This window comes from Carettochelys insculpta, chromosome 9 (assembly GCF_033958435.1).
Source record: "Carettochelys insculpta isolate YL-2023 chromosome 9, ASM3395843v1, whole genome shotgun sequence".
NCBI lineage: Eukaryota > Metazoa > Chordata > Testudines > Carettochelyidae > Carettochelys > Carettochelys insculpta.
Genome location: NC_134145.1, coordinates 38,418,610 through 38,445,053, shown reverse-complemented (window position 1 = coordinate 38,445,053; position 26,444 = coordinate 38,418,610). Strand labels below are relative to the sequence as shown.

The 26,444-nt window shown below is 42.3% G+C and overlaps 1 protein-coding gene across 1 annotated transcript in view; it reads right to left on the bottom strand.

The window, feature by feature from the left end:
* Window positions 1-25,623, bottom strand: part of LOC142017785 (putative ferric-chelate reductase 1) — a 46,885-nt gene extending 21,262 nt beyond the window's left edge. The window contains exons 1-10 of the mRNA XM_075003028.1: window positions 25,273-25,623; window positions 23,970-24,165; window positions 22,646-22,782; window positions 18,659-18,750; window positions 18,158-18,242; window positions 14,811-14,996; window positions 12,366-12,467; window positions 11,543-11,684; window positions 6,095-6,208; window positions 2,758-2,870 (exon numbers count right to left, since the gene is read on the bottom strand). Coding sequence (XP_074859129.1) covers window positions 2,758-2,870; window positions 6,095-6,208; window positions 11,543-11,684; window positions 12,366-12,467; window positions 14,811-14,996; window positions 18,158-18,242; window positions 18,659-18,750; window positions 22,646-22,782; window positions 23,970-24,165 — 1,167 coding nt within the window. The 5' untranslated portion in view covers window positions 25,273-25,623. The remainder of the gene's footprint in view (window positions 1-2,757; window positions 2,871-6,094; window positions 6,209-11,542; window positions 11,685-12,365; window positions 12,468-14,810; window positions 14,997-18,157; window positions 18,243-18,658; window positions 18,751-22,645; window positions 22,783-23,969; window positions 24,166-25,272) is intronic.
* Window positions 25,624-26,444: the final 821 nt, after the last annotated feature.

Below are 26,444 nucleotides of genomic sequence, written 5' to 3'. Positions count from 1 at the left end.
CGTGCCGCCGCCGATCAGCTGTTGCTGCGGCTGGGGGCTGTGCGCTCCTCCCGTCCCGCTCTCTGTGGCTGCCGGCAGGGATCAGGCTGGGGAGACTTTCCTCTGTTTTTGCGCTGATGGGGTGAAGGAGGCGGCTTTCCTTTTATGGGCCCCAGAGGGTCCCTCCTGCTGCGGCCGCTCCGGCACGTCTGGCTGGAGGGCCTTGTTGAAGAGCAGCATTTTAAGCCGCATCTCCCCGTCCTTCCTTGCTCTGGCTGTTAATTTTGCACAGAAGGAGCATTTCTGCGTGACATGGGACTCCCCAAGGCACCGTATGCAGTGACTGTCCCCATCAGATGCTGGCATTGCCTCTCGGCAAGACTCACATTTCTTGAATCCTGAAGAGGACATTGTTGGTGAGTCTTTCAGTTGTTAATGGGGTACTTAGCACCTTCTCTGTGCTGTTTTCCCCCTCTCCGATAGCCTGCCGCGGCAGGAGGGCTAATGGCCCTAGGCTCCTGGCCTCCGGTGCTCCGCTTGTTACTAGGACTGGACTGAATGCCGTCCCACTTGTTGTTTCTTTTTTTTTTTTTTTTTGAAAATAACAACTGGCTAACTTAACAGTAGCCTAAGAACTTGAAAACTTTAAAGAAAAACAGTTAAAACCATTGAATACGCTAACTTGGCCGTAGCCTAGTCAGATTCCGTCTGCAGCTGACGGCGGTTAAGAGGAACTGGCGGGGACCGGATCACGCACGTGGCCAGGAGCGCGCAAGGGAGCGGCGCGCACCGGCGCATGCGCAGTCCGGCAGAAACTGCTTGGAAGATCTGATCTGCAGCGCTGGGCGAGCCCGACACCTAATGTGGAGCACCCACGGGGACACTCGAAGAAGAATGACTGTTCCCTGATCACCTTCCTCTTCTCCATGGATTTTAAAATGGATTCCTTGGGGACCTGACACACAGTTTTTCCAGGGACTGAGATGAGCCTGACTAGTCTGTCCTTCCCAGGGTTCTCTTTCATCCCTTTTTAAAAGATGGGCCCTACATTAGCTTTTCACTGCCTGGGACCTCCCCCCTTCACCACAAGTTTTCAAAAATAATGACAAATGGCTCTGAAATCGCATCAGCCAACTCTCTCAGCACTGGACCCATCCCCATAAGTTTGTGAAAGTCCAACTTTGCTAATAGTCTTTACCCTGTTCTTTCACCACTGAAAGCTGCTCATCTCCTCCCTGAACTGTATGGCTCAGCGCAGCAGTCTGGGAGTAGACCTGGCCTCTGAAGACTGAGGCAAAAAAAAAAAAAAAGAAGGAATTGAGAACTTTAGCTTGTCCCATATCATCTGTCAGTTGGTTGCCTCTTACATTGGATAAAGGTCCCATCGTTTCCCTGCCCTTTTTCTTATGGCTAACATATCAGAGGAAACCCTCTTCTTATTCTTCACATCCCTTTCCAAACTCCATTTGTGCTTTGGCCTTCCTGATTACACCCCTGCATGCCTGAGAAAATTTTTTTATACTCCTCCCCAGTTACCTGTCCACATTTCCACTTCCTGTAAGCTTCTTTCCTGTGTTTATGCCAATGGAAGATTTCTCTGTTAAGCCAAATTGGGCCCATACCATATCTATTATTCTATCTGCACACTGAGATGGCTTGTTCTGCTCAATCTGTAAAGATTCCTTTATGCAAGAACGTTCCTGGGTTGGGCCTAAAGCATGTTCTTCTCCCTCTGATTGTTTGCCAAACTAACAGCGTGCATGGAACTCATGTTCTGCAGTATTCAGCATTGTTTAAACACTGTTTTCAAACATTACAAGTCAACTATTCTTAATGAATATTTGCTACAAATTTAGTCTCTTTGGCTACATCTGCACGTGCCCCAAACTTCGAAATGGCCACGCAAATGGCCATTTCGAAGTTTACTAATGAAGTGCTGAAATGCATATTCAGCACTTCGTTAGCATGCGGGCGGCCGCGGCACTTCAAAATTGACGCACCTCGCGTCTCGTCCAGACGGGGCTCCTTTTCGAAAGGACGCCGCCTACTTCCAAGTCTCCTTATTCCCATGAGCTGATGGGAATAAGGAGACTTCGAAGTAGGCGGGGTCCTTTCGAAAAGGAGCCCCATCTGGACGAGACGCGCGGTGGCGAGGCACATCAATTTTGAAGTGCTGCGGCCGCCCGCATGCTAACGAAGTGCTGAATATGCATTTCAGCGCTTCATTAGTAAACTTCAAAATGGCCATTTGCGTGGCCATTTCGAAGTTTGGGGCACGTGTAGACATGGCCTTTGTGGGGTAATGACTCAGTCTACTCTGTATGGAGTACAACCAATCCTTTTTTTTGTTTATATCCTAATTGTTCAAAACCATTTACTGAATAGAAAAGTTCCAAATGTTTTTTCTACTAAATGACATGGCATATGCATTTTATGAATGTATGTACACACATACTTCTCTTTGATCAAAACAAAAAAGCAGTCCAGTAGCACTTGAAAGACTAACAAAGTATTTTGTTAGTCTTTCAAGTGCTACTGGACTGCTTTTTTGTTTTGATAGTATATAGACTAGCATGGCTTTCTCTGTTACTATTCTCTTTGATCAGTTATTGTTTAGAAATGGGTTCTCCACTTACACTGCAAAATCAAAGAAGAAATACATGAAACAATTTTAAGAGAGTTTTTCTTTTCACTCATTTGCCAAGTGGGTCATTTTGTTTTGCCAGTGATGCAGATATAGACAGTAATTGAAAGTTCGTGTTCCATTTATTTGCATACCTGAAACCAAATATCTTTGCCAAGGAGAGTTTTGCTGATAGCATTCTTCAAATACCTAGCAAATACCATTCCTATACTTCCTGTGGTCATCCAGGCTATCAACATCAAGGCCCCTTATGAAAAAACAAAGAACAATGAAGAGATATGTTCAGTTTCTAAACAGTACTTCCAGCCCACTCCTAATGACAAAAAATTGAAATCACACCTCTAATCAGTGCTAAGTAAACAGGAAACACAGACAAATATATTTGTGTTAGCACAATAATGTTGCACTTCAAGCTTGATACTACAAGATGCTGGGTACTGAGGCCACAATTCAGCAGAGCACTCAGGAACCTGCTCATCCAGAAGCATATTGGTAATTCCACTGACTTCAGTGACCCTCTTCATGTGTCTGAAGAGCACTGCTGGACAGAGGTCTGACTACTTGGGTCTCTTCAGCATTGATCCCTAAACGATTATTTCTTTTGGCATAATTAAGCTAGCCGGCCAGCCAGTCTCCCTTCCTATTAAGGAACACTTAGTTTTAATTGCTGAGAGGGAAGTCAGACATTTCTGTTTCTTCAAGCAATAGCTTGACTGTATTATTATGGCTGTTCGAGAGAGATGTGTGACGGTCAGATGCAGACAAAAAGGAGACACTAAATTGTCAGAAACTCTACTTTCCTTAGGCTGCACTTGTAGCCAAATGGCTTTTTGCAATCATGGAAACAGTTCATGAAGTCAGAGACTGGTATAAATCTTATGAGAAATGGCACCCCTTATAAAGCTCAAAAAATGATGGCAAGAACTCAATTGAAGACTGATGCACTTCCTTTAAGTCACGGATTTGGTATGTTTTTTAAATACTAGTGAAGTACAGTTGATAAATAAGTCAGCTACTAGGTCACTGTAATTCCTAACCTCTCTGAGTTCTTTTCTCTAACCCTACTTGGCTGCTTTTTTGTTTCTCTAACCCTGTTTCTGAATTGGAGTCTCAGAGGGAGAAGGGGGACAAGGAATCTCTCTCTCCTCTCTTCCTGGTACTCTCTTTTCTAAGTCTTTCTTTCTAGCCTTCTTCTTTCCTAAAACAGACACACACAGCACAGATTCTTCTATGACAACGTAACAAAATGTGTTTCTTTATTACTCTGTAAAAATTAAGAAAGATTTAACAACAAAAATCTAGATGATTAATATGGCCAGGCATATTATGAAAGAACCATGTAATTTCCCCAAGTTTCAGTCCAATGTCTAGAACTGCGCCACTCCTAGGAAGCAGTTCAGTATCCCTTGCTGTAAATCTGTTACTGTAATATTTTATAACATACTGAAGATATGCTGTAAAGAGAAATCCCAGTTATCAAGATCAAGTCTCTCAGGCACAAACCAGAGATGGCTATGGTTCAAATATATGGATTTCAGAAATATCAAAATTTATTTCTATTCTGTATCTTTTAGTTAAAGATTTTTTTTTTAGATTCACTGATTGCAATTGATCCTCCTTGAAACATACTGGGAACATATTATATAGCCTTTAAAAATTCAGCCCTCTAGCTTACAAAATACTTCTCCTGGAACTAAAACTATTATATTATTTTTGAAAGATCACACAAGAAAAATCAGATTATCAATGAGATCTGGCAAATTAAAGATAATCCATTGTGTGGCAGAAAATCAATTTTCAAGCTGTTAGTGTCTAAGGTGCACCAGGACTGCTTGTTTATTATTACAGGTTGCACCTCCCTGGTCCGGCATGGTCAGGATTTGACTATACTGAACAAGAGAATTTGCCAGCTGAGGGGAGGTCCTCTGCCACTGGCTCACAAGCCCTGGCCCTGTGCCCATGAGAGGCTGCTGCGGCCATGGCTCCCTGCTCATACTGGACGACTCTGGGCTGGGCCCCAGACTTCCTGGGACTGCCATAGGACTTTGGTCCTGGTCCCATGCTCCCTAGGGCAGGAGCCCTGACCAAGCCTGATGCTGCCACCGCAGGGCAGTGGCTCCAGCCCTGGCACAGTGCTACAGCACGAGGGCTGTGACTCCAGCCGCAGCCCCACAAGGCTGCCACAGGTCTCCTGCTCTGGCCCCATGCTGCCACTCAGAGGCTGCCACAGGGCTGTGGCTCTGGCCTGGCCCTGTGCTGCTCACGTGGCTGCCATGGGATTCTGGCTCTGGCCCCGCAATCCCTGGGGCTGCCAGGTTCCTTAGTGCTGTTCCCAGCCAGGATGCCAAGGCTGTTGTCCCTGGCCCCAACTGGCCTTCCCACCTTTAGACTCCTGGGCTCTCTGGTCCAGGGGCATCCATAGTCCTGCCAGACCATAGATGTTACCGGACCAGAAAATTCCACTTTTAAGAGGTGTAACCTGTATTATTTAGCCTTTTTTTCCTATGACAGCTGCAGAAGATAATTACTTTACATAATATATACACACGTCAATAAAGCCATGCTAATTTACACTTGCAGAGGAATGGCTTCACTATGTATGTGACACACACACATGTGGAAATAATACCCATCTTATAAATTAGAGACTCATATAATAAATTGCAGAAAATAAAAAATAAGTACACTGCAAACTTTGGATTACCTCTCCCATCTCAACCCTCCCAAATTCAGTAATCCATCCACTCTAGGTCTTATTCCAGCATTCCAGCTCACTGAGAAATGTTTTATAAAGGTAGCTCATGTCCTTCTCACAATTGGCATTTCTCCCCAATCCTCTAGGATAGGTAAACTTCAGCCCAGCACCAGCAACTGACTATCTATGCATAAAACATGACATTAAAGTCCTGCATGATTTGAATCTGCAGGACTAGAAATAGGAGCTTCATTGCATAGGAATGGATGTGAGTGAGAATATCTACCACAATGCACACTCCCATCGCCCCATACAAAGAAGGGATGGATAGCTGTGTGATGGAGTGGGGGATACCTGTGTGTGTGTGAGTGGCTCACAGAGGGTGTGGGGGCTCCTGCTGAGGGTAACCCTGACGACCAGGTAACACCTTTGTATGGCAGACAAAGGAGGAGGTGGAGCCTGAGGGGTTTGAATTGGAACTGGGAGTTGGGAAGCAGTTAGTCTGGGCTGAGGGAGAGCGAGACAAAGGAGGGGGCCAGGCCCCAGCTCTGGGGGCCCCTCGGGGCGTCCTCTCCTCAACATGGATGGGACTGGCTGTCTCTGCCTGCTGTACTGACTCCTCTGTACGATGCTGTGTCCTGTCGGCTAATAAACCCGCTGTGTTCTCCTGCTGAGTGAGAGACTCTCCTGCCTGCGGACAGGGTGCAGAGCTTGGGGGACCCCAGAACCCCATCACAAGCTGATACATCCAGTTACTTTCTTAGAAATATTCTTACCGTGAGCCTTAATAATAGATGGGGTAGATTCAGTGCCACCTACTGTTTCATAGTTTGAAATGTTCACTTTCTGAGGAGTGATGAAAGGTGTCCTAGGATGCTTCTGTATCTGTCCTTCAAACATTAAGCAACCATTATTCAAGCTATTGGTCTCTTTAAAATAAATCAATAATAAATCAATAAAAACTGTCCAAGAGTAACGAGTAAGTGTGGTTATCAGCCACAATACAGGCTGGTACATCTCAGAAAACACATATGTGTGCACAACAGCAGCTTAATATTTTTGATTTGGCATCTTTCCTATAACAGCTCCCTCAAGATGAGGCATTTTGCTTTAGAGTTAGGTCTTCTTTCCAATGTTTGTCCACAGAATGCAAGGAATTGGTTTCAAATCTATGGGTTCACCTCAGATGGGGTACTTCCAAATAATTAGTATTGTTCAGACTCTTATCATTATCTCTAGCATTTGTAGCCCCCCAAAGTATCAGAATTGTTCAACATTTTATCATTTGTTCTTTGCATGTGGAACACTTAGACCAACATTTAGAAACTTGGACACCCAAAATTAGGCTCCTAAATCCATAGTCATGGAATTAAACAAATGGCTTAATATGCAGAGGGGCTGAGTCTCCGAAAATATCATTGTAGACTAGTGCATTAGCCAAACTGCAGGATCAGACCCTAAATTCTTACTCCTACTAAATTATTTTGGATTGGATTTAATATTGACTTTGAGTGGCCAGATAAATATCTATAGTTATCTTCCACAATTTCTATTGCAAGTGCAATGTCATTTGTTTTAACTTGTCCATGTTTCTTGGGGTTTAACTACAAAACTAACTTTTACCTTAATACAAAAATTAGGAATTTAATAGAAAAACAGCATGGCAAAAAGGATCTATGCTGGCTGATTCACTTGCAGAGTTAGAATCTTAGAACAAGGATAACAAGAAAAGTTTCTACAGGCATGTTACCAAGAAGGTGATCACAGAGGGCATGGGGCCCCTACTGGATGAGGGAGGTAATCCAGTGACAGACGGTGTAGGGAAAGCTGAAGTATTTAATGCTTTCTTTGCCTCTGTCTTCACGGACAAAGACAGCTCCCGGGCTAATGCGATAGGTGATGCATATGGGATGAAGGTGGATAGTCTTTGGTGGGGAAAGAACAGGTTAGGAGCTATCTAAAAAAGCTAAATGTCCATAAATTGATGGGCCCGGACCTAATTCATCCGAGGGTTCTGAGGGAGTTGGTGCATGTTGTTGACAAGCCCTTGGCTGTTATCTTTGAAAAGCTGTGGAGATCGGGAGAGATCCCGGATGATTGGAAAAAGGCAAATGTAGAGCCCATCTTTAAAAAAGGGAAGAAGGATGATCCAGGGAACTATAGGCTGGTCGGTCTTACATCAGTCCCTGGAAAAATCACGGAAGGGCTCCTCAAGGAAGTCATTTTGAGGCACTTGGAGGAGGGGAAAGTGATCACCAATAGTCACATAGATTCATGAAGGGTAAGTCATACCTGACCAATCTGATTAGTTTCTACAATGAGATAAGTGGCTCTGTGGATAGGGGAAAATCAATGGATGTGATTTATCTGGACTTTAGCAGAGCTTTTGATACGGTCTTCCACAATATTCTTGTCGGCAAGTTAAAGGAATGCAGATTGGATAAATGGACGGTAAAATGGATAGAAAGCTGGCTAGAAGGTCGGGCCCAGAAGGTAGTGATCAATGGCTCGATGTTGGGATGGTGGTTGGTTCTAGTGGAGTGCCCCAAGGTTTGGTTCTGGGTCCTGTTCCGTTCAACATATTTATCAATGACCTGGATGAGGGATTGGATTGCACCCTCAGCAAGTTTGCGGATGACACTAAGCTAGGGGGAGAGGTAAATATGCTGGAGGGTAGGGACAGGGTCCAGACTGACTTAGACAAATTGGAAGACTAGGCTGCAAGAAATCTGATGAGGTTCAATAAGGGCAAGTGCAGAGTCCTGAACTTGGGCCAGAGGAATCCCAAGCATCGTTACAGGCTGGGGTCCGACTGGCTCGATAGTAGTTTTGTAGAAAAGTATCTGAGAGTTGTAGCGGATGAGAAGCTGGCCATAAGTCAATAGTGTGCCGTTGTAACTAAGAAAGCTAATGGCATATTAGGTTGCATCAAGAGGAGCGTTGCCAGTAGATCCAGAGAAGTGATTACTCCTCTTTATATGGCTTTGGTGAGGCCGCATCTGGAGTACTGTATCCAGTTCTGGGCCCCTATTTATAGGAAGGGACATGGATACACTGGAGAGGGTCCAGTGGAGGGCGACCAAAATAATTAGGGGGCTGGAGCATATGACTTATGAAGAAAGGTTCAGGGAATTGGGACTGTTTAGTCTGCAGAAGAGAAGACTGAGGGGGGACTTGATAACAGCCTTCAACTTACTGAAAAGAGGCTGCAAAGAGGCTGAAGAGAGGCTGTTCACAGTGGTCACAGATGGCAGATGGTCTCAAGCTGTGGTTGGAAAGGTCCAGGCTGGACATTAGGAAAAGTTTTTTCACTAGGAGGGTGGTGAAGCATTGGAATGGTCTACCCAGGGAAGTAGTGGAGTCTCCATCCCTGGAGGTGTTTAAGTCTTGCCTCGACAAAGCCCTGGTGGGGCTGATCTGATGGGTTTGGTCCTGCTTAGAGCAGGGGGCTGGACTCGATGGCTTTATTAGGTCTCTTCCAGCTCTATTGTTCTATGACTCTATGAACATGTCTACATGGTGATGTGCACTATGGGGGTGTGACTTGTGGAACACACTAATGTGTTGTGCATTAGTTTGTCCCTGCAGTGCACTGCAAGTTCCCTAGGTAACTTTGATGTAGTACTGTTTCAAACAGCACTATGCTAAAATGTACCTGGCAACTTTTAGTGCATACCAGAAGAGTCTATGCAGACCAGTTACTGTACAAGATGTTAGGAAACACACACCCCCACCCAAAATTGCACATCACTGCCCCAAAGAGAGAAGCCCACAGTGGCAAAGGTTAAAAAGACTCTAAGCACCTTCTCCCCAATCCTCCACACCAATATTGTAATAGACTGAATTAGTCTTGAAGGGGATAGAATGAGCCAAATCCAGCCAGAGCTGAATTCACACAACTCAGGCAGATAGGAAAATAAGGTTGACTCCTTTACATGTCCTACTTCCATCCTTTCCTGATGCCAGGTTATCCCCTCAACATGGCAGCCTCAGAGCTGTTTTAAGGGACATCTACTTGTGCACAGTCCCAAAGGGACTTTCCAAGAGCTGGGATAATAGAAGTTTATGACCCTTTTCCCCAGCCATGACCCCTAATATGCCAAGGGATAAAAGGGAAGGAAACATAGGACGGGGGTTCTCAGGACAGATTTTTGGTGGCTCCATAGTATGGCCACCAACACTTGCTGGTGGCTGTACTCACATTTTTCCCCTAAAATACTTAATTAGCTTTAGGAAAATCAAATACACACACACATACATGTGTCCAAATCACTGTTAGTTAGTCTGTTGTGAAAACTGATATTAATAGATGTACAGGTATCTGTATCCACAGCTGACTTACTCAACCCTGCCAGACCTGGGCTAGCCATTACATAGCCAGAGCCTGGGGCTGAAACCTGAAGCCTGGTGGCCAGGGTCTGTCACCCCCAGGCTGAAGTCCAAAGCCAGAGCCCCACCATTCCTGGGAAGGTGGAGAACTCACTGGCCATGTGGTGCTACAGTGTTATGCCCCATGTGTCTCCAGAGCAGGGGGCAGGACACAGTCCCTACTGGTGACTCCAGCACCTAACACCAAGGACATGCATCCAGGAGGAACCGGAAGTGGTAGGGAACACTACTGTGCCCCCCTCCCCTCAATCACAGCCCAACAGGCTGCTGCAAGAAAAGGTGAGGTGCCTATATCTGAGGAACACTGGCATAGTGCCACCATGGCAACTCTAAGCAGCCAAGGGATTTTCCTTTACCTAAGGGATTCCCGAATGGAGCCAACTAAAACATCCTTCCAATTGCTCTGCACTGCCTGAGTGGCACAAAGCAGTTAGGCTGCGTCTACACGTGCACGCTACTTCGAAGTAGCGGCAGTAACTTCGAAATAGCGCCCGTCACGTCTACACGTGTTGGGCGCTATTTCGAAGTTGAAATTGACGTTAGGCGGCGAGACGTCGAAGTCGCTAACCCCATGAGCGGATGGGAATAGCGCCCTACTTCGACGTTCAACATCGAAGTAGGGACGTGTAGACGATCCGCGTCCCGCAACATCGAAATAGCGGGGTCCTCCATGGCGGCCATCAGCTGGGGGGTTGAGAGATACTCTCTCTCCAGCCCTTGCGGGGCTCTGTGGTCACCGTGGGCAGCAGCCCTTAGCCCAGGGCTTCTGGCTGCTGCTGCTGCAGCTGGGGGTCCGTGCTGCATATACAGGGTCTGCAACTAGTTGTTGGCTCTGTGTATCTTGCACTGTTTAATGAAAGTGTGTCTGGGAGGGGCCCTTTAAGGGAGCGACTTGCTGTTGAGTCCGCCCCGTGACCCTGTCTGCAGCTGTGCCTGGCTCCCTTATTTCGATGTGTGCTACTTTGACGTGTAGACGTTCCCTCGCTGTGCCTATTTCGATGTTGGGCTGAGCAACGTCGAAGTTGAACATCGACGTTGCCAGCCCTGGAGGACGTGTAGACGTTATTCATCGAAATAGCCTATTTCGATGTCTCAACATCGAAATAAGCTATTTCGAAGTTGGGTGCACGTGTAGACGTAGCCTTAGAGTGGTAAAAAGGGTGGGGGCAATTTTGCTTTGCAACCTTGGGTAAACCACCTACTTTCTCTCCCATTCTTTGTCTTGTTTGTTTCGGATGGTAAGCACTTTGGGACACAGATAAGTCTGTACAATGCCTATCTCTTGGAGTGGGCCTCTTTGTACTGCTCTAATACATACAACATAACGGAGGCAAATACACTGAGAACCTATTTTCTCAATCACGTAAGCGTCACATGTATCAAGCTGCTGCCATCTCATCAGCAGGTCATCTTTTCAGGTATCAAAATTTAAGTTACCCTTCTCACATTTCAAACTTTGCATTCTCTGCACCTCCGCTGCCCCCTCTGCCAGGAGGTGCAGAGAATGCAAAGTTTGAAATGTGAGAAGGGTAACTTAAATTTTGTTACCTGAAAAGATGACCTGCTGATGAGATGGCAACAGCTTGATACATGTGACGCTTACGTGATTGAGAAAATAGGTTCTCAGTGTATTTGCCTCCGTTATGTTGTATGTATTAGAGCAGTACAAAGAGGCCCACTCCAAGAGATAGGCATTGTACAGACTTATCTGTGGGGCCATACAAAATATCTATCTATCTACGTGATCACGCATGGACATGTATGATAATACATGTGTACAACTCCACTATTGTTTACTCTTCCTTTTGGACTTTGCATGATAAGGTAGCACTTACCAGCAGATGATGGTCCCTGGGCCAGAAATATGAAATACAAACTGCTAGAAACTTTTGACTGAGTTGATATGGTATTTCTTGTAATGAAAGAGCAGCTGATGATTCCATTATCAAAAGAAGTCATTATGGTCTGCACATCACCCTGAAATCAGAATATCTGTGATGACTATTACACAGAACATTCAACACACGGCAACAAGTGATAGAATTTGTAAATTGTTTAGCAGAAATAGCATCTAAGCCACCAATTGCTAATTACAAAAGTATTTGCTAACAGTAAAGAGCTATTTATGGATTTCTTTCTTTCTGATATTAGTCAAAAAATAAAACCAACTCTAAAAAAATTAAGACAAGAATATAAATGTATTTTTTCCACACAGCTGCAAGAGACAAACAATGTTCAGTAATTCTGTTTACTAGGCTTACATTTCTGATCGGTTTAATGTTAAGCAGAATATTGCTTGTTTTAAGTTCTACTATATAAATCAGTGGGTGATCCACTTGTTTTTCCTCCCTTGCCTGTCTTGGTCCCTGTCTAGCTATTGGATTTTGCTAATATCAACTCAGAGCAGAGCCAGGAGAAAAGCTAACATGAATGGAAATGTCAATGGTCCGAATCAGTTTTAAGGGATGAACTATATTCAGAGAAAAGTTACACTGCTGGCTTTCAATACTGCACAACTTGACGTTATTCTAACTTGGAATTCAGCACTGTTAACACTGTAGCTCAGCCGCAGCTCTGGAATAAAAAGTATGAAATGGTAAAACTTACAAAACAGTGTTATTCTACTCATACATGCAAAATAACCTGGAATTAAATTACCAAAGGCAAAATGTTGGGAACAGTTGGCCCAGTTGAAAAGGCATGCTGAACTTCTATTTGTCCTGTGGCATTCTTACTGCAGATATAAATGTCGTCATTGCCCTGGAAAAGCACAATTTGCCCATGTCAGTGATGAGTAAAGCTGTATGAAGTTTCTACACAGAAAGACCTCTTACAGACTTTGATATGAGATTCAAGTGACCCAAGACTACAGAACTGAGCACCATAACAGTAATAAACCAAAATCCAACAGATATTTGAGGGTACCTCTAGATTAGTGACAAGTGACATATTGCCCAGTAGCTTAGAACCTGAAATATAATTGTCCATTCAGTTTCTTGCAAAAAAAACAATAGTTAGAAAATGTGCATAGCATGTGGCACTTGTCTGCATTTCTTCCACTGTGACTCTAACCCTTCATTCCAACCTAAGGCACCTATGCTTTAAAGAGTCCCTGTAATCAAGGTATATCAATGTATCTGGAGGAGCTACGTCATGAGTTTTTTTTTTGGTGGTAGGTGTTCCTGAAAGATATTTTTATATTTTTCTTCCACATTTCACATATCTTTGTTATAAAAAGCAACTTATTGGTCAAGGCTAGATTTGAAAGTATGAGAGATTAAAGTAAGGTTTCTAAAAACATATGTTGACCTTACCTTAGACATTAGTCTATCCCATGCTTTTCAGCATGTTGGGGTGCCCACACTTCCTATGCTCGCTTGTCAGCTGCCACGTGACCCAAGTCCTCCCATTTAAATTTTTTTTATTTCATTGGTAGTTACATAAATGGCCAAGCACCCAATTAATTCAATGGGAGGCAGCTCAGCACTTCTGAAAATGTGTCTACTCAGAACATGATTTAGCAAAAAGTTTGAGCCTGTTAACTTAAGTTCTTTGCTAAACTGGAGTCTTATTCAGCTGTATAACTTTAGACTCTTCAATTTGAAAATCTTGTCCTGCACCTGTCTGAGCTGCAGATGTCCATAACACTACTCTTTAACTTTAAAAAAGAAAAGAAAAAGGTTACCGGAGTATATCACTTAAAGGCTATAGTGCCACATCAGCACACCACAAACACAATGGTAATCACACTCTCTAATAGTAAGATACAAGTTATGCTTAAAAGGACCAAGTTCTGTATGGACTCAGACTGAAGTCCCATTCAAATTGACTCCAGAGTGTAAAGTGCTGAATCTGGGGACAGAAATGTAACTATGGAGAACAAAAATATCAAGAAAAATGAAATCTCGTAAGTAATATTAACCAACTAGAATTTATATCTGAGGCACACAATATTTGTTATACGGATAATATGCTACAGTATTTCATGATTTCTTAGAAATTTTAAATGTTATAGATGACACTTTCCAAAATAAAAAGAAAAAAGTAATGCATCCAAAACACAGGGGAATTCTGTTTGCCTTATAATGACATATGCAGGGGAACAGATCACAGAACTGAAAATAAATGGTAGCATGGATAGGAGTGATCACATGCAGACAGAATAAAGTACAGACTAGTAATAGATATAGTTGGTACTTTAAAAGGCAAACTTCACAAAGTTAAAAGCAATTATGGACCAAATCAGCTAAGTGGAAGAATGTGAAACAAAGGGACACAGAGAAATCTGTTTAAGTGAAGTAGCCACATAAAGAATCGTAATGATATGGTCCCATTCCTAGATGGAAATATTATACTTATTAATTGTAGAACAAAGCATAAAAGGCAGAAGTGTTCAATAAACATTCTTCTATATATTTGTGTTAAGACTAGATGATGCAATTATTTTAGGTAAGGACGACAATTATAACAATCTTACTTTTTCCATTCTGTTGAAATCTAAGAAGGATGCTAAAGAGCAGCTACTAAAGTTAGACATTTTAAATTAGTATTCCAGATAACCTGCACCCAAGAGTTTTTAAAGAGTTGGCTGAGAACCTACTGAGCCATTAATACTGATTGTCACAAAGTCTCAAATCACTTCTGGAAGACACTAAGAAAGTTGGTGTTGTGCCATTATTTAAAAGGGTAAATGGTATAACCTCTGTAAGTAAGTATAGCTCTTTCAGTCTGACACAATCCGATGGCTAGAAGTTGAAGCTAGAAAAATTGAGACTAGAAATAAAGTATCCATTTTATATTAATTTAGCATTGGAATAATTTACCAGTTATCACCATTGATATCTTTTAAATCAAGATAAAATGTTCTTCTAAATGACATGCTCTCAAATTTAATTTAAGGAAGATCTATGGCCTGTGCTATAAACGAGCTCAGAAAAGATGACCGAACTGGTCCATTCTGGACTAGAAATCTATGAATAGTCAACATTCTTACTAAGTTTGCTAAACACTGTGATCACTAAATAGTTCACTGTCAAGATTCTGCAGTTTGCAAAACAGAACTTTGTTCTTGTTCTAATAGTGACTTCAGTGACAGTATCTTACCATTTCTTTATCATCAGAAAACCCAATGGCTATATATCCATCAGAAACGCCGCTCATTTCAAATTTAAAAGCATCACCATTTAGTGCCTCAGAAGACATAAAATAACAGTTTGGATCATCCAGATTACACCCAGTGGGATTGCTGAAACAGAACTTCTCGGTGCCACAGGCTCCATGTTCAGAGGTCTGCAATATATAACACCACGGGAAAACATTAGATGCTTAGTTAATGTACCAATATTTATTAACCAGTTTAATTCTAAATGAGGCTACAGTCTCCTATTTACCAAACCAGTACCTCATTTTCTACTCTACAGCTGTTAGTAGAAAGAAAACAGGTGGATCTAAATAAAGAACTGTTGCCACTTTAAAAAAGATTAAATACCACCATATGCCTAGAACAGGTGTAACTGTGTGTCTCATATCATTTGTTGTTATAACGCTGGGGAGATGTTGGCTTTGGATTGCAACCTCCCTACAGCTGTCTGGAACATTTTCATCTTTTCCATCCCCTTCTTTTTTCCTGCCACTTCCTTATTCAGGATCAGCATGAGCATGTCTATTGGACAAGCTTTCCAGGCTGGCTTTTAAAGCCTGACGCACTTGCTTTGAAACTATGCGCCTGCGCCTATGAGAGCTGCCTACTGAATTCCATTTGCCTCAACAAGACTTATTTTCAGGCAGTCTTTAGTCACCTTGACATCATTTCCATAAACCATATAACAAAGGAGGAGAAGATCAGAGAGCTAGAGCACATGCTGTACAAGCACACTTCCCGAGGCACTTGATACTGGCTGGCTGTCATTCCTGTATGTACTGGCATGCTGGTCCCTCTCTCTCTCTCTCTCTCTCTGAGGGTGCAATATGTAAAATGATGGCCATGTGAGGGCATTGACACTGGGGTCTGTGTTGTTGTCCTGTGCCCATCCGTGAGTTCCAAGGTGGATGCTGAGATAAGTCTCTCAGCTCATGGTATGTCACAAAGGAAGGGGCTAGGTCTACATAGCAGTAAGAGGCAAGGCACTCAGCAGTGATCTCCTCCTCTTCAGCCATGGCTACAGGGTCTACCCATCAGGGTGTGCTCCTGGGGAAACCAGGCTCCATTCATTCCAAAGACTCTACTCCCTGCTGCACCAGAGAGATGCTCCAAACGCCTGCCTCAGAGTTGGGCTGATGCAATGCTGGTCACACCTCCATCTTCAACTGCCAGCGAGGAAGAGTGTCTGAGTTAGCACCATCTCCTGGTGGGGAGGTCACTACAGCTCATGTCTTGGAGAGCCACAAGCAATGACTGCAGTCACAACGCTTCTTAAGTAATTTCTAAAAGTTGCCTCAGCTTCCCTGTGATCTGAGATGAAAGAAGCCATGGTGCTTTCAATTAAGGGTCAAGACATTTGCCCTGAAATAGTGCTGCTTCTCACTGATGACTTGGAGACAGCAATTTCCCAGAAGAACAAACAGCAGGACTCCCAAGAGGGAAACTCCAGTGCTGATATGCTTGTTGGAAGCTGGTCTGGATGTGTCAGTTCTCTCTCCGACAGCCAGAGTAAGGGACTTTCTTGGCTGATTCCCATATCACTTCCTTTGACCAGCTTTGTAACCACACCATAGCAGGCTGATTGAGCAGCCAGAAAAAGGGTGGTAAGTGGAGGCTGGTGCTAGTCTATGCTTGTGTGGACCCAGGGATATACACCACTTGCACATCTTGTCTGTGCTGAAACCGGGGAGGTCCCCAGGAGTCACTCTCTCAGTCAAAAGTGAAAAAAAAAAAAGCAGTCAAGTAGCCCTTTAAAGACTAGCAAAATAGTTTATTAGGTGAGCTTTCGTGGGACAGATGAAAGCTCACCTAACAAAATATTTTGCTAGTCTTTAAAGGGCTACTTGGCTGCTTTTTGTTTTGATAGTGTATAGACTAGCACGGCTTCCTCTCTGTTACCAGTCAAAAGTAAAAAAGCAAAAACACAAATAGAGCCAGGGCACTTTGAGCACTGTTTTACCAAAACTGTCGCTCCCAGACTGTAATGACTCTTCACCTTTAGCATGGCTTTTCTCTCTGCACAGACCGACTTTCCAGCAGGGAAAAGATGGAGTTCCACCTAGTCACCACCTGCTGCTTCATCTGCTGGCTTAGCTAAAAGAATCAGCCCTGTGGCTGTGTAAAGTTGAGGCACACAACTTTTGTGTTGCGGCAGCAGGTCTTCCTGGTTCTTCAGAACAGTGACTTGACTGGTCATTACTTTCAAATTCCCATCCAAACCCCACTGAGGCAGAAAGGAAGGCAAGAAACATGTTGGAAACCGCAATCATGCACTGTCTCTGTGAGATTCAATTCACTGATTTCCACCACCACCTCAGTGGAAAGAGTGAGGGGCCTTAGCCAATCTTCTAGGACAGCACATCCAGTGTCTCCATCATATCTCTGCAACTGTGCTGCATTCAAACTCACCCTCTCCCCACCCAACCCGCCACCATGTGGTATACTGCTGACTGAGGGTGTATCTCTGCACGTGCTAAAGCTAATCTTGCTGCTGCTGCCGCCGCCAACAGGCCTGAACAGTTGCTTGGTCTGCATATCAGTTGCTAAATGCACTCCGCCCCCCAATACATGCACACACTTGCATAATGACCCCAGGCATGCCACACAACAAAAACGATGGTGACATACCATTTTAAGTTTTACAATTCAGATAGTGTGACTGTATGGTTACACAAGGTCCTGTATGTTTGGCTGCCTTCTGAGTACTGAGCTTGGTGAGGGACAGACAAGCCAGCTAATCTAGTTCTATACTCAACTGATTACACTGGCATTAATGGAGTGATGAAATGGAGTACCCCTTGGCAGGTATACAGGGACAGCAACAGAAATCTGAGGGAATGCCATGAGTGCAGAATGGAGGGTTTCTGTACACGGAAACAAACTGCATTGGTTTGAGGTAGGTTTGGTTCAGATAGAGGCTATACAACCTTTCCCTAAGTTGCTCTATCAAATCACATCAATTCTGACCTACAATAGATTTGCAATTCTCCTTCATGGCCTCTCAAATTAAAACTCGAAAATTACAGATTTTGCCCCAAAGGTGGCTGCTATAATAGTTATATTTATCATTATGTACAATTACCATTACTAGCCACAAACTGTATTTAAAATGGTCTAAAAGCAAATTAAACATCAAATAAATTTAGTTTATTTGACTAGAATACATAATCTTAGCAGGAGTTTAGTTCTAGTAAACCCACTGACCAAATGCTTCCTGGAAAAAGTGCCCCCAAATTAATTCATTTGACTCATTGTTATGCATATTTATCAAACAATTTATTCACAATCATAACAAAATGAAACAACTTACTGAGTCAGTAGGTGAACTGGAAGACACAAGAGTTTGACTTCTGACATCAGTCCAGAAAACACTGAAATCTTGAACAACAGTTGCTCTGGGCATAAAACCAATTAACACCACACACATCATTTTGAAGCACTAATTTGGAAAATGTCCTGATTAAGCACTAGTAACATTTCTAGGATGCCTGGATTTATTATGCCAGCAAGATGTCTGACTTTACCTTTAGAGTTGAAAGTGGGATTTAATTTTAAGGATGTCCATTGTTTGAGAAAACATTGTTCATTAACTACTTATGACAAGACAAAACTTAAAAACTGAAACCATACCCTGCCAACATATGTAAAAGGTATTAGAAATGAAGAGGAAAGGCCAAAAAGCACTAAACAGATGGACAAGTCTCAAAACTACTAAGGATAATTTCTCTACAAAATCTAAACAGAAATTTTTACTACTTCTGCAAATTAATTTCTTTATGAAATATTAGTGTAGTAGGAATTAAAAATGTACCTAAATTGTACATTTCCTGTGCCAGAAGGTGCTACCCAAATTGCTGTTACAGTTTGCTTGCTGCTGGAATTTGTGTGACTCACTGAAGAACTCTGCATTTAAAAACAAAGGCAAATGCTCAGTGAAAGAAAGTAATACACTCTCCCCTCTGAAATCATGAGTCCTCTTCTCACTGAAGCAGTGATCTTGACTTTTAACCTTTCATGCTGATATACCTTGACTTTAGCAAAGCTTTAGATACAGTCTCCCACAACATTCTTGACCATAAGTTAAGGAAGTATGGATTGGACACATGGACTGTAAAATGGATTAGAAGGCTGGCTAGATGGCAAAGCCCAATGGGTAGTGATCAATGGCTCAATGTCTGGTTGGCAGTTAGTTACAAGTTGAGTGCCCCAAGGACTGGTTCTAGGGCCAGTATTGTTCAACATCTTTATTAATAACCTGGATGAGGGGATGGATTGCACCCTCAGCAAATTTGCAGATGACACTAAACTAGGGAGACAGGTAGGTATGTTGAAGGGTAGGGATACGGTCCAGAGTGACCTAGATAAATTAGAGGATTGGGCCAAAAGAAATCTGATGAGCTTCAACAAATGCAAAGTCCTGCACTTGGGACAGGAGATGCTCAAGCACTGTTACAGGCTAGGGACTGACTGGCTAAGTAGCAGTGCAGCAGAAAAGGAGCTGGGGCTATGGTGGATGAGAGGCTGGATATGAGCCAACAGCATGCCCTTGTAGCCAAGAAGGCTAATGGTATATTGGGGCACATTAGAAGAAGTGTTTCCAGCAGAACTAGAGAAGTTATTATTCCCTTCTATTCAGCACTGGTGAGGCAACATCTGGAGTCCAGTTCTGGGCCCCTCAGAACAAAAAGGATGTGGATGCATTGGAGCAGGTTCAGTGGAGGGCAACAAAAATTCGTAGGAGGGTGCAGCACATGATCTAAGAGGACACGTTGAGGGATTTGAGCTTATTTAGTTTGCTACTCCCCTTAGCTTTCTGAGCCCAGATGATTTGCAAACCTGGCTGTTAGAACAAAGTAGGTACATCAAATGCACAAATCACCGACCAAGAAATCTAGGTGGTCAAGATGGTGTTCTCAGGTATTGTCTACACATGGTGTAATTATTCCAGAAAACTCCATGGCGAAATATTTTCAACTATCATAGAATACTAGGACTGGAAGGGACCTTGTGAGAGGCCATCAAGTCCAGCCCCCTGCCCTAATGGCAGGACCAAGTACCGTCTAAACCAACCCTGATAGACATCCATCCAACCTGTTCTTAAATATCTCCAGCAATGGAGATTCCACAACCTCCGTTGACAATTTATTCCACTGTTTGACCACCCTGACAGTTAGGAACTTTTACCTAAAGTCCAACCTAAACTTCCCTTGCTGAAGTTTAAATCCATTGCCTCTTATTCTATCCTCAGAGGCCAAAAAAAAAAAAAAAAAGTTTTTTTCCTTCTCCTATGATACCTCCCTCATTTTAGATACCTGAAAACTGCTATCATGTCGCCCCTCAATCTTCTCTTTTCCAAACTAAACAAGCCCAATTCTTTCAGCCTTTCTTCATATGTCACATTCTCTAGACCTTTAATCATTCTTGTCGCTCTTTTCTGGACCCTCTCTAATTTCTCCACATCTTTCTTAAACTGCGGTGCTCAGAACTAGACACAATACTCCAGTGGAGGCCTAACCAGTGCAGAGTAGAGCGGAAGAATGACTTCTTGTGTCTTGTTCACAACTCACCTGTTAATACATCCCAGAATCACGTTTGCTTTTTTTGCAACAGCGTCACACTGTTGACTCATATTTAGCTTGTGGTCCACTATAATCCCTAAATCCCTTTCTGCTGTAGTCATTCCTAGACAGTCTCTCTCCATTCTGTATGCATGAAACTGATTGTTCTGTCCCAAGTGGAGCACTATGCATTTGTCCTTATTATTCACCTTTTACCATTTCTCCAATTTGTCCAGATCATTTTGAATTATGACCCTATTCTCCAATACAGTTGCAACCCCTCCCAGCTTGGTATCATCTGCAAACATAATAAGTGTACTTTCTATGCCAATATATAAATCGTTGATGAAGATATTGAACAGAACTGGTCCTAAAACAGACCCCTGTGGAACCCCACTTGTTATACTTTTCCAGCAGGATTGAGAACCATTAACAACTACTCTCTAAGTACAGTTATCCAGCCAGTTATGCACCCACATTATAGTAGCCTCATCTAAGTTGTATTTGCCTAGTTTTTTTGATAAGTATATCATGTGAGACCATATCAAATGCCTTACTAAAGTCCAGGTATACCACATCTACCACTTCTCCCCTATCCACAAGGCTTGTTATCCTATCAAAGAAAGCTATCAGATTGGTTTGACATGATATGTTCTTTACAAATCCATGCTGGCTGTTCCCTATCACCCTACCACCTTCCAAGTACTTGCAGATGATTTCCTTCTTTACCTGCTCCATTATCTTTCCTGGCACAGAAGTTAAACTGACCGGTCTGTAGTTACTTGCATTGTTCTTATTCCCCTTTTTATAGATGGGCACTATATTTGCCCTTTTCCAGTTTTCTGGAATTTCTCCTGTCTCCCATGATTTTCCAAAGATGATAGATAAAGGCTCAGATACCTCCTCTATCAGCTCCTTGAATATTCTAGGATGCATTTCATCAGGCCCTGGTGACTTGCAGACATCTAATTTTCCTAAATGATTTTTAACTTGTTTTTTTTTTAATTTCAACTTCTAACCCTACCCCTTTCCAACTAGCATTCACTATGTTAGGCATTCCTCCATCACACTTCTCAGTGAAGACCGAAACAAAGAAGTCATTAAGCATCTCTGCCATTTCCAAGTTCCCTGTTACTGTTTCTGCCTCCCCACTGAGCAATGGCCCTACCCTGTCCCTGGTCCTCCTCTTGTTTCTAATGTATTTATAAAAAGCCTTCTTGTTTCCCTCTATGCCTGTAGCTAGTTTGAGCTCATTTTGTGCCTTAGCCTTTCTAATCTTGTTCCTGCATTCTTGTGTTGTTCGCCTATATTCATCCTTTGTAATTTGTCCTTGTTTCCATTTTTTATATGATTCCTTTTTTATTTTGAGCTCATGCAAGATCTCCTGGTTAAGCCAAGGTGGTCTTTTGCCATATTTTCTATCTTTCCTACGCAGCGGGATAGCTTGCTTTTGGGCCCTTAATAATGTCCCTTTGAAAAAATGCCAACTTTTCTCCCCCCTCAGTTTTGCTTCCCATGGGACGTTACCTACCAGCTCTCTGAGTTTACCAAAATCTACCCTCCTCAAATCCATTATCTCTATTTTGCTGTTTTCCCTTCTACCCTTCATTAGAATTGTGAACTCTATGATTTCTTGATCACTTTCACCCAATGACGACACAAGGTTTACCAAAGCCATATTCCAAAACGAAGTTTTGAAAAAAGAGTGAAAATAATTTTGTTTTAAACCAAATAATTGTTTTATTTTGATTGCATGTTCATTTTCCCTCCCTCAGTTTTTTTGCTGGCTTGTTATCTTGCCCATTCCCTAATTTTCCTCCTGTAGGGGAAACAAGAAAGGGAGAGGGAGATACAAGAAAGCAAGGTGCAGGAGCACTCAAACCCAAAAACTTTTCTGCCTTTTAAAAACTGAAAGTTCTGTTTTAAAATTCTGAAATATTTTCAAAGCAATTAAAAAGTATTTCCCACAAAAACTTATCTTTTCCAACCACCCGTATTTGTTAGTACTCTCACAGATGTTAGTCTACATCACAGAAATACATACATCTAGCACACATTTTTTATTTTTAAAATAATTTGCAGATTTAAACACTTTTTAGAAAGCATGACGCTGCCTCCAAATCCCATTTAGTATAACATGTAATGCCAAAAAAAAAAAGAAATATTTATCATGTTTTTCACATAGTGCAAGCAAAATACATTATGAGATCAACAAACTACTTTAAAATGTGACTACATACCTTAACTTGATTACACAAAAGACCCTGAGTGTTTTGATCTGTGATTTGGAAAGTACCAACAATGCTATCTCCTGTAACTGTTCGGGCCTGCAGTAAAAATCCTGCAAAACTGGAATTGTCAATTCCTTGTAGAGTCACTGAAGGAAAAAGATGTGGAAGTTACTTAAAGCAGTCATTGAAATATTTGCTACTGTCACTCGCTTTCATGTCATCGTAGGTAACTTGTGGTAACACTCAGGAGGTGCACTGCCACCCTATGCCCTCACCACAATTGTAATGGCTAAATGGGGGGAACCACACTTCCCTCCTCCCTGCCCTTCTGGGTGGCCCTCCCTGCACCCCTTCCCCAGCAGGCACCAGTCACCCCTTTATGTCATGGTCTAATAATGAAGAATGACCTGAAGAGCTATGTGCAAACTCAAAAGCTCATCTCTCTCACCAACTGAAGTTGGTCCAGTCAAAGACCTTACCTTACCCACCTGGTCTCTTTAATATACTGGGGCAGACATGGTTGGAACTCTGTATACAACATCAGCCAGTGAAAGCAATAACCACTTACAGCATCATTCAGCTTTGTATCACTCAGGATAACCTATTCTAAGAACAAGCATGGCTTGCTTCCACCACCTCGTACCAGACAGACAGATGGTTTGATTCTATCAGAATTGTGTATTGTTTGTGCAAACCTGTACTGCATTCTGAACATGAGAACCTCAGTAATGAAGGAAATAAGAATGACAGACTGATGACTGGGCTCCTCTGTTCTGCATTATCAGTTTCACAGAATAGCAGATTTCCTGACAGTGGAAGGTTTGTAATTTTGTGATTCACCAATCCAAAAGAACTATATATAAAGCTGGTGAGTGGGCAATGTGTTTTTACTTTAGTTATGTAACTACACCTAAAGACCTTTAGAGGCATGTTTTAAACAAACCTAAACCATAAGCAACAAAATAGGACACATGGCTTTTGAGAGGGGAACTAGGGGCTGGTAGGAGGTTGCTCCCCCATGAATAGGGCTGTCTGTCCCTTGTTGCTGAGAGTGTGAACAATAGATTGTGGGAGGAAGGCGGGAAGACAGACCCCTGTTGCTGAAAGATGGAACACTAGATTGCATGGAGGGAGGTGGGGGACGGACATGACGGGATGACACAGGACAAGACACACAAGACACTAAACTACAGTGGTATTGTCTGAACTCTGCATTGTAACTGAAATGGTCACAATCAGTGAGCTTCAACAAAGGGCCTCTTTGTTCTTCCTTTAAAAATTTTATATTTAAATCATATCCAGCCTTGCCAAATTATACAGAGTTTTAATTTACCTATGATCTTGTCTCCTGGGTCAAATGAAGTGCTGGATACAGAGATCTTGTAAGGTGCTGAGGTAGTTTGAGAAGGGGCATGATGACCAGGTAACATTGAATCACAAGATGGGATGACTTTTCCATCTGGAAAGCCAAGGACTCTTGCAGAAAATACCGCACAAAAGACAAAGAGACAGTAAACCCAGTTTTCCATCTGGAGGGGAGAAGCAAACAATTACAAAAAACCATGTACTTGATAAAAATCAACTTGCATACCAATAGCTGCACTGCAATCCATTGGTATTTTGCCTATGTATGATATGTAGCGTCTGGTACACCTGCTTTAAAACAGAAACAGTTAAGCAAAAAATTCAACATCATAAAATTTTATTAATTGTTCACTTTTAGATGGGTTCAGACAACCTGGAAACACTTCCAACTCACAAGATATCATTTATATAGGACAATATTTTTAAAAGATTAAAATCATTACTCTGGAAAGGAATACAGTTACAATAATAATAATACAAATATAACCCTGATGAAGCAAGATCTTTCGACCAACTAGATAACTCATTTTCACAGCAGGCTTGGTAACACTCTACGTCTCTATCCACATTTTCAAACAACCACTGAATACTTAATTGGTCCATCACTTTGGTCAGGAACATCCTACAGAAAAAATAAACCAACCAACATTCTGCAAGCAGTCCTATGTGAAGTTGCTTTAAATTAAAAAGGACACTTTTGTAGCTAAAGGAACCCTATCAAATGAGCAGACACACTACTGTTTTATTAGCAGCTCAGTTTTAATGCAGACCACAGTGACTTTGAAAAGACTGCTTCCTTCCCTTTTCAATTTAGTGAATATACTGGCAAAAGAGTGAATTAAAAAATATCTTCTTGCCATGCTAAATAGTTTAAATAGCATGCACTCTCTGCAAAACAAACAGTGGCAGCTGTACACACTTTATTCATGGTCCATGGAAACAAAAATGTTGTGCATTGAAACAACAGATTGCATGACTAGCTGCTGAAAAGTAATATAAAGGATTACTCTTCAACCTTGCCTTCCATTTTCAGTTACATAATGATCACAGGTGTGCATGTTGTCACAGTCCTGTAATTCCAAATCTAATTATTGTTCATGGGTCCGAAACTTTTAGGGAATTCAAAACATTGTTTGTACTTAATTAAAAACATAAAATGTATTATTAATGCTCTCCTCTGTTAGGATCCTTTTCTCTAGGATACTCCCCACTACAATTTAAATGGAAATTTTTACCTTATGGTGGCAACTGTATGTAGGGTATTTATTTACCTTATGATGTTAGCCAAAGTTTTTCAAAGTTTGTTTCCCTTGCTTTTCTTCCCAAGTTGATCTTTTCTAATGAGGTTGAAATCTCCACTCTTAGGCCTGGTTTACACTAGGAGAGAAAAACTGATTTTAGATACGTAAATACACCTATGGGAATTGTGCTGCTGGAGTCAACTTACCAAAAATAAATTTTTGTCACTGTCTACAAGTGAAAGGTCAATGGGACAAACTGTCTAATCGACTTCCCTTACTCTAGTGACTTTTGGGGTACCGTGGTTGACAGTAGTAACACAACAGTTTGATTTAGTGCATCCACTCTAGGCACACTAAATCAAACCCAGGAAGGTCAGCTACAAGTGCACTGATCTTCCCATAAGTTTACAGGTACACCTAGTTCACGTTGCTTGCCCATCCCCCCACTACATTCTCCTGAGAGCCTTACATGTCCATTCTCAAACGCATTTCAATATCTCAAGGTCACAGTAATGATACTTCCTCTTTACAAAAAGACTAGAACAACATATGCTGATGCTCCTCCCATGCTCCCAAACAGAGTCCTGCTCAAATTCACATCCATTCAAGATTCAGCCTGCACATTCTAACTTCCTTTCAGTTGCCAGTTTCTCAGGAAAGCTTCTCCAAATTAGAATGTCAACTCACCCACAGGGGTGGCAGATTTGTAGACATTTTGGTGATGCCTAGAATGCCCAGAGCCCACGCCCTCTTCCCATTCAAACTCCACCCCCGCCCCCACCCCCTCTGCTTAAGGCTTTGGGAAGGAGTTTGTTTAGCAGTCTTCCAGCTTGTGATACGCTTAAAAATGTTGCTATTATTTTGACTTTTTCGGCTACCTGCTCTTCAAATTGTATTTGACCTTCCTAATTATATTTTCACACTTCATTTGACAGAGGTTATTCTCCTTTCTATCTTCTTCACTAGGATTTAACTTCGACTTTTGCAACAATGCCTTTTTGTTTCTCACTACTTCTTCTACTTAGTTGTTAAGACATGATGACATTTTTTGGTTCTCTTACGATGGCCTTTCTTTTTTGGCGGGGGGAGTGGGAGCATACATTTAAGGTGAACTTCTATTATAGTGTTTTTGGAAAACAAAACAAAAAAAAAAAGATGGGCCAAGGCAGTGGAGGGTGGCCCCAGGAAGACGAGGGAGTCGC